The 8568-nt window shown below is 35.6% G+C and overlaps 1 protein-coding gene across 1 annotated transcript; it reads right to left on the bottom strand.

The window, feature by feature from the left end:
• Positions 1-1827: 1827 nt before the first annotated feature.
• On the bottom strand, positions 1828-6901 carry LOC118030594 (uncharacterized). Its single transcript, XM_035034765.2, has 11 exons — positions 6398-6901; positions 6192-6306; positions 5598-5678; positions 5378-5494; positions 5093-5284; positions 4420-4907; positions 4000-4099; positions 3650-3709; positions 3458-3550; positions 2992-3111; positions 1828-2468 (listed from the first exon to the last, which is right to left on the bottom strand). Exons 1-11 carry the CDS (start codon positions 6514-6516, stop codon positions 2166-2168), a joined length of 1788 nt encoding a protein of 595 aa, XP_034890656.1. The 5' UTR covers positions 6517-6901; the 3' UTR covers positions 1828-2165.
• Positions 6902-8568: the final 1667 nt, after the last annotated feature.

Genomic DNA, 8568 nt, shown 5'->3' with positions numbered 1-8568 from the left:
AAGTAAACATTTTTAACATTTATGAAATTAAAATGTTTGGTTTTTAACATCTGACCATTCTTACATAAAGATCGACAATTTGTAATTAGATTAATACGTTAATTGTTAGAACACATAAATAATTTTGAGTGCACTGAAATAAAAATTATAGACATAAAATAGCTAGTAATATATATACATGTGGGTGTGTCTTACATGCATGTAAGAATTTTCTCCAAAGAAAAGTCAATCTTCAAAAGGAGATGCAATAGATCCAATTATAAAAGGAATTATCTCTAAGTTAGAGAATATTCCATCAAATACAAGTTTGTTTAAGGCAATAAAGCTCTCTCTAGAGACTCGGTTGGCTATTGCCCAAGTTTTTCTTGACCCCAAAAAGTTTGAAGAAAAAATATTTTTAAGGGTTGATAATGTAATCAATGTTGATTGTTTAACAACAATTTCATTTTTGGATAAGGAGTTGCAGCTTAGAGCAAAGCCACATAATAAATCATTTCATGTAAATATACATGTCTGAGATCAAGGAATTAAACGCATCTTAATTGATGATTGTTAAATGTATCTTAATTGATGATGGATCAATAGTCAATATTAGACCAATTCATATGATAAAGAAAATTGGTATATCCCTGGACGAAATATTTAGGAATATTACGGTGATCCAAGGCTTTAACTAAAAAGGAAGATTCATATTCAAATTGAGATTGGAGAGATGTTCAGCACTTTGCCATATTATCAAGGCAAAGATTTTCTATAACTTACTCTTACTCTTGGGAAGAATTTGGTTACACGAGAATGACGTGGTTCCATCAACATGGCATCAATACTTTAAATATAGCTGAGATGGTGAAGTCAAGTGTGTTGTAGTTGTAAAAGAACCATTCTGTTTTGAAAAATCATATTATACTGATGTCAAGTTCTATTTCAAAAAAAATAAAAAGTTGAAGCCAGAAGCCACACCTAATTCTAATTCAAAAGATAAGATAGAAGTAAAAAAGGATGAAGCATTGATAAAGTTAACTCAAAATTTCATTTAAATCCTGAAGTCCAACTTTCCAAGAAAGATATCCAAATTGAACATAGCTGAACTATCACTTTTTGATTCTTACTTTATAGAATCTATGATGGATAGAACCTCTATAGCAACGATGAATCAATCAAAAGGATGGTTTGATCCTCATGTCCAAAAACTTTTTTAAAAAGCAGAATATAGGATAGGTAAACCTCATTAACTTGGAAGCTTAGATGACATTCTTACAGGTGAAGGACCATCTAAAGAAGCAGAAAAAAAATCATACAAAAATGAGGATCGGTCTAACAATCAAAATTTGGAATTTGGAATAAGACACCGACCTTCTGAACCTCTAAAAATTAAGGCGAAGAAGGCTTTTGTCTGTACACTGCAACCACAGAATCAGATCATTAATGTTCTTTCTAAGAAACTTCATATGAAAGAAATTTAGATGGTACACGGGTTTGATCCAACGACCTTCCTTTCTCCTTCTGTAGGAAAATTCATTTTAATCTGTTTTCGAGTTGTTAGTCTACAATTTGGGAAGCTAAATTTGTAGCAAACATACTTGGAATTACAATTAATAATGCTAGATCATTTGTTGTACAACTAAATTGGAACGAACTTGAATCTGGGACAACTATTCTATCATTGATGGCTTCGGAATTCCTAGCCTTTTCTTAATTGATGCTCGCTAACCCTAATTTGTGTATTTACTTAACCTGAAACTCAATCATGAGTGACGCGTCTCGTCACTTATGATGGAGTGTTAGTTGAGGCAATCGCTATTATTTGATCATTTCACTTCATGCATGTGAAAGGAAGAAATTGATATGATTTTGTCTTCCACTCTTCCTATACCTGAGACAAGACACAAGCAAAATACAGTGTCCTTGCAACCTCATAAGCTCACCAATTCAGATTCTACAAGGAAGAATTTGGTAACAGAAATTGTGACTGTACAATACAGCTTCAAAATACACATTTTTGTAACAGCTTCTATACTCACAAGGTCGCTCAAATCAGGCTCATGGTATTGCAAAACCTTAACTTGCATGAACATTGAGTAAGCGGTTATGTACTTGGACTCTACTGTACATTTGCAAGAACCAAATGTTTGACCTGAGAAAAACTAATAAACCTTTCCAGTGTTCTACAACAGGAAGAGAAAGCGGAACCTTGAATCAAAGGGTAGGATAGAGAAGCTTCGGGCACCAAGGAGTCTCCACTTGTGGTTTGATAAACGATCTCTAACCACAACAGCTTGCTCCGGGGTTAGGAATTGGCAGATCCAGTCAGGCAGTAGCGAGTCCTCTACATTGCCTTTGGCAAAACAATACAGCAACTTTGGCACCAAAAGCTTACTCTTATTGCTTATACCAACAGATGCTTGGACATAATCCTTCAATGAATTCTGAAGCAACTCATTCACATTCTCAGGCCTGAAGATCCGCACCTGATTACAGAAGAAAAACGTGAGGCTAATAAAAATACCTTAAAAATTATGGATGGTTCATAATAGATAAATACCTAGACAACATTTTTAATACCAAAGAAACTAACATTCACTATAATCCAGCCACATCAGTACATCACACGAAACAACTAGGTAGTAATTATCAGTCTCTTCATTTTGCAATCATGTTATACTAAAAGAAATCCTTTATAATCACGTTTCTCTAAAAAATTGTTGATGCTCCTTGAACATACTGTTGCTTGCTGTAAACAACTAGCAATTTACAGGTACATCCACATCAATTATCTAAAGCAGGCTATATTTCATCCTGAGCGTTACATTCAACTTGTGGGGTATAAGACTTGTAGCAATCATCAGAGAGTAAATGTTCTTAAAATTTCTTCAGAAGAAGATTGAGAAAACTTATGCCTTTGTTCTGACTTCCTTAGACAGGCTAATTGCTTTTATGCTAAGATAATTGCTTTAATAACTAACAAACGAACAAGAAGCCAATGTGACTTACTGCAGGTGATGAATGCATCCCACAACTTAATGCGAAAGCTAGGAGAGGCTCAGGTTGATCAATGGAAAACTTCTTCTGCTCCTCAGTTATCTTCAATTTCTGAAGTGCAAGAACCAAGGCCTGAAATGAAAGCAATGGAAGTGAGATATGTATGTTAAATCAATAATGGAAAAGGATTAAAACCCACCTAAACATTTTAGTCCATTTCACAGAACCTCTAAATGAAAGAGACTTGAATACACAGCAGGCCAGTGCACACGTGAGTAGGCAGAGAATACTATCAACAAATAAAGCTAAAACTCAAAATTTAGTTATCTATTGGAAACAAAGGTCCCACTGAATAATCAATTCTAGAGCATCTAAAAAAGGAAATTGGATCAATTAATAGCAAGCCTTGTCCAGAACTTGTGTGGGGAACAGGATGAATTTCACAAGGGATTGAGGGGGAATTACACATGTGACGTACTATTTGTGGGCGATGTGCTGGGGGTTTCATCTTCAGAATGTTGTATTCAATGTCAGCAGCACTGATGGAATGCCCTCCGATTATGTAAGCAGCCTGCATAGCAGTGTATCATTTTGTTTATGTTGTTTTCAACCTGAACAATCTGAAGGTAAGAGGATAGGAGCTAGTGGTGAAAGAACTACAGTATCAAACCTTCTGCATCAAGGAAAATAATTTAATTTCACTTTTTGGGACTCCATAAGCTAGAAATGCCTGAGAAACATGAGAAGAAAACCAAGTAGAAACAATGAGAGATGTAAAATTAGGACTTTTGTAATCAAAGGTCTGGCTAGTATGAGCAAATGGTGAGAAACCGAGATGTAAAGTGCTAAGTTTCAAGGGAAGGTCTGCCCCTTTCTGCAGAGTGTCTTACTTGAGGCAGCACAATACATATGAAAATGAAACCAGGTAGATAGAAATTCTGGAAAAGGATGTACATGTATAGAATCATTACAATTCATAAATTGGAAAATGAATGGGTAAGGTGTGGAAAAAAGAATTACATGCATAATCAATGCATTGTACACGTTGATCCAAAATGCCAACTTCTCATTGCAACTCAGGCAAGATGGGTCAACTTCAGCCAACTGTTCAACAAGTAACCTGTAAAGCACAACGTATAGGAATAACAAGTTAGAGCCCTTAGCTGAAACAATTTAAATAGATTTTTAAAAAGGTAGACGGCTTTATGCATTTAGCAATTGCTCTACTTGAAAACATGTTCTAATGTCATTCAACCACACTCAACTAAGTGAATTCAGACTGTCTTTGAGTATCAGTTAGCAATGCATAATTAATCACACCAAAGAATCCAAAGACAAATTGCAGTGCTCCAATCTTACCGGGGTAAAAATGCTAACACTTGCAAGCAGCTTGAAAATGGATTTCAATTAATTAGCTTAAAAGAGAGTTACAAAGTTAACCTAAATCTTTTGAGAGCTCCAGAAGCATACTCCAGCTCTTTCTGCCCAACAGACAACCAAGACACCTCAACTGCATTGCAGTAGGTTCCAATATTCTCCATCCAATCTACTTTACCAGGAACTCTGTACGGATCTAACTTGCAATATCTTGCAGAGACCTCCAAACCATGTTCCATGTCATCTGGGGGACTCTTCATCAAGGAGTTCTTTATGGGCGAGTCTGAGAAAGATGCCAAAGAAGAATAAGAAAGGTGGCCCTGAGGTGAAGATGGTGACGCTAAACACTCAGGAGAAGAAATTTTGGACGGATCTGCCAAGGAGAGGAAAATATCTCTCATGCACAGGACCATTTCTTCTGATAACCAATTAGGATGGTGATAAAGTTTCTCAACAAAATGATCCCTATCTGGCTCTCTAATTACATCTGGCAGGAGAGTATTATCCTCCGCCTCTCCTTCTGCTTTCTCCATGCTGCAGGTTCTCATGCTCTGCAACAAATCATAGACTTATTGCCTCATTTCTTCATTATTCTTTACTTATAAAAGGACACATATGAAAATGCACTCCACTGATGAGGTAAAAAAATGTAGTCAGATTTTGATGTTTAAATGCAGGGGGGGGGGGGGGGAGCAACTTAAGGCTGACTGCAAATTGAATGAGCGCAAGAGAATACCATCTCTGTAAAGTTGTACTGAGAACAATCAAATGTTGATGATGCTGGATACGGCAAATGCCTCAAATGGTACTCAGCAAGACGACGCTCATTTCTCTCTTGACTAAGCTGATATTGGAGGGCAACCGATTCTTGTTCTAGCTTTGATACAGTGATTTCCAGAATAGCTATGCTATCCAAGAGCTCTTGAGCCTGCATTCCACATCAAGAACCTCACAGTGAGAAGAAAAACAAGAGATTTCAGATAAAAATGTAACAGGAAAAAATGTCATCGGGGATGTTGACCTCATCAGGAAGCTGACAAGGTGAATTAGATAAGGATGAATCTGAGTGTTCAACAGCACTTGCTAAAGCTAAGCGCACGGCAATCTCCTCTTGCAATTGTTGTTGCAACTTTTTTACCTAAAACAGTCAACAACATCATCGATCAATCATATCTAACATATCCGCAAGTCTACTTGAATGAAGATCAAGGAACAGAAGAAGAGATATTGAATCAGCTTACTTCTTGCTCAAGCTGGTGTTTGTAAAAAGACGTATCCTCATCTTTCTTTTTCCCACCTCTTTTGTTGCGGGTTCTAGCATCCTGAAAACACTATGCACTTTGAATTTCTTTTCTTTTTTTCTTAAAAAAACAGTAAATTCTAAGCAGCAAAAAAAGAAAGGTAGGGGGGAGCATTTTCATAGCACCTAAGTGATGAAGTCTTACACTTCATTAGAGTGTATGGCATAAGGTTCACAATTTCCCCTAGTTCCATTTCACCAATCCACAAGTTGATTACTTGAAGCATGAAGCATCAAATAGAATTTGATGATTGCCAAATTATCCCCCCCCCCAATTTTGGGTCTAGCATCTTATGTCATATGACACTATTGCAGGTGTTGAAAAAAAAAAAACATTGAGAAATCACAGCTGTTGCCAGAGCAATGGGAGTGGATAAATGAATTAAAAGTTGCAAGAAAAGGCAATCTCTAGAGAAAAAAATTTGACATTAGGTATTATAAATTATTGGGGTTCAGCTTTATTGTATTTGAGAAATTTGCAAACAAGAAAGAGAGCAGCAGCAGTAAGTAAGTAACTGAGGGTGGAGGAAGGTACCTCAAGATCAGAAAACGTAGGAGACCCATCTCCAGAAGAAACAGATCGAGTGCTGGTGATAGTGGTAGTAGTCACCTTTCCAATCCTCCACAAATATTTATGAATCGAACCTCCCCTGTAAGGGAACAGAAAATGGAAGTGAGAACAATAAACTTAAAGGAAAAAAAAGGGGAGAGAGAGGGGAGGCGTATGGGTGTTATCTTAACAGGTTGATAGGAAGAACAAAACCACCAGAAGTGGCAGCACTTCCAGTTTCAGCATCGACATTACTAGGTTGGTTGTTGTCGAGGTCATCGTGAAGGACTTCCGTTTTAAGACAAAGCATCTTCCCCACTTCACTTTAATTCAGTTACCATACATTTACAACTTAAGATTTAGATTTACTTCTTAAGAGCGGCAAAATGCATAGTAGGAGTACCAGTGCTAATACTACAACTGCTGCGTGCAAATGGAGAATAATGCAGATAGAACCCAAGCTAACACAGTGAGTCAGCGAGAAAGCCGGGATTCTGCTCTTTTTCCCCTCTCAGTGGCTGCCCTAACTAGGTAATGGTAATGAAAAGTTAAAAGCTCTCTCTCTCTCTCTCGAGTCTCAGCTGTGATTATAAAGTCGCAGTACTTGAGAATTGAATTGGTGGGCAACCCCCCACATCAACAACGCATCTTTTACCCTTACACCCTTCCTCCAGTGGAATTCTAAGTTTTTTGTAGTAAAATAATTTTTTTATTGAGTGTTATTAGGTATTCTAGTTTTTCTATATAAATAGTTATAATCAGATGAACAGATCTTCATACAACATTGATGATTTTGATCTTTAAATATTTTGATTATTTATTTATTTTGTTTGTTCTTCGTGTGTATTAGTTGATATTAAATACAAGAACCCACATGGAAAAGGATATTCTTGTCACCACAACCAACCAGCCATAGGAGTTAATATTGTTACTAGTACTAGGAGGAGCACATGTCATGTGCGAAAAGGTTAACAACAGTGATAATCATGGTTCAATGAAAATAAACCAACGACCGCTGTTCATTGTCCCACCCAACCAGGTTTGAAGCTTCGGTATCCAAACAACACCACCACCACCACCACCACCAGTAGAACCACCACCACAGAATGAATGAGTGAAGGAGCCATGAGAAAAGAAGAAAGAAACAAAAGGGTCGAAGATCTTAGGGACCCATGACAATCGTCATGTATAGACTGGCATTATTTTGGGGCTGAGAGAGAGACTAGACAGACTACCCTAAGTGGATTTGGATGTATTTCTAGATTGTTTAAGCTGGTCCCTTTCGGTCTGATATTGTTATATCACCGACACCTTATCGTGACTTAATCTCTTCCCTTTTTAGAAGTACCGATGCAGTAATGCCTTTTAATTTAACGAGGAAATACTAAATAAATATATGAAACATATATTACAAAAAAAGTGTCAGCCACTAAATTCGTGAGAATCACTAAATATGCCCTACAAAATCCCCCTCTTTTTAACTAGATCATGGGACTCCCTAATACCATGTCCTACCAAAACCCCACTCTTAAAAATATATATTTTCTTTTTTTTTCCTGTATAACAAAGAAAACAATCAGAGGCTAAATTATTCAGTCCTTGCAAATCTCTTAATTTTTTTGTTCTAAAACTAATATTATATGGTTTTTGTTACTGTTTCTCTAAAACTAATGAAAAAAAAGAAGATGTTAAGTAAAATTTTGGAAAAAAATCCAAAATTATTTGAAGGGTCAAAATTCTTGAAAGAAGACTTTTTATAATTTAAAATAACATTTTAATTAAAGGCTCATATCACCAAACATTTTTATTGCCATAGCTATGCCATATATCGATGTAATTTATTTTTTTAACACAAAAAAAAAATGTGAAGGCAATGTAAATATTCTTTAAGAAGCAAGAAAAAATGAAATTTTAGTTGAGTTTTAAAAACTCGGATAATTTATTAACATGAATAAAAACATATAACAAATGATAAAAAAAAAGTAAAAAAAATTGACAAATGTAAAAAGGATAAAAAAAATTTGACTTCAACTCATTCGAGCTAGCACGTCAAAAATATAATTTGACCATGATACCAGGGTAATCAATTCAAAATAAAATTGAATAAAATCATTAAACTTGATTACCAATCGATTCAATGCCAAATGATAAAATTAAAAAAAAACAATTAAGCTATGAAAAACAAAACTCGAGTCAAACCAGATTAACTTGTTAACCCCGCGATCATAGGTATAAGAATGGGCGAACCTCATAGAAAGGAAATTAAAAAATAAAAGCATGAATATCAATATTCTCAATCAATCAAATCCTAAAGAATGATATTGAAATAAAAAATCAAATGTTGAAGGGTCTTGTCTATTAA

This window comes from Populus alba, chromosome 6 (assembly GCF_005239225.2).
Source record: "Populus alba chromosome 6, ASM523922v2, whole genome shotgun sequence".
Lineage (NCBI taxonomy): Eukaryota > Viridiplantae > Streptophyta > Magnoliopsida > Malpighiales > Salicaceae > Populus > Populus alba.
This window is presented reverse-complemented; position numbering and strand designations above follow the sequence as displayed.

Bases quoted from the DNA above. Each gene is read 5' to 3' on its own strand.
- LOC118030594 (XM_035034765.2), bottom strand. From the start codon at position 6,516: ATGCTTTGTCTTAAAACGGAAGTCCTTCACGATGACCTCGACAACAAC. The intron at 5,495-5,597 runs GTAAGCTGATTC...TGACTGTTTTAG, and splicing joins AACACCAGCTTGAGCAAGAA to GTAAAAAAGTTGCAACAACA. The intron at 5,285-5,377 runs GTCAACATCCCC...TGTGGAATGCAG, and splicing joins CTTGTCAGCTTCCTGATGAG to GCTCAAGAGCTCTTGGATAG.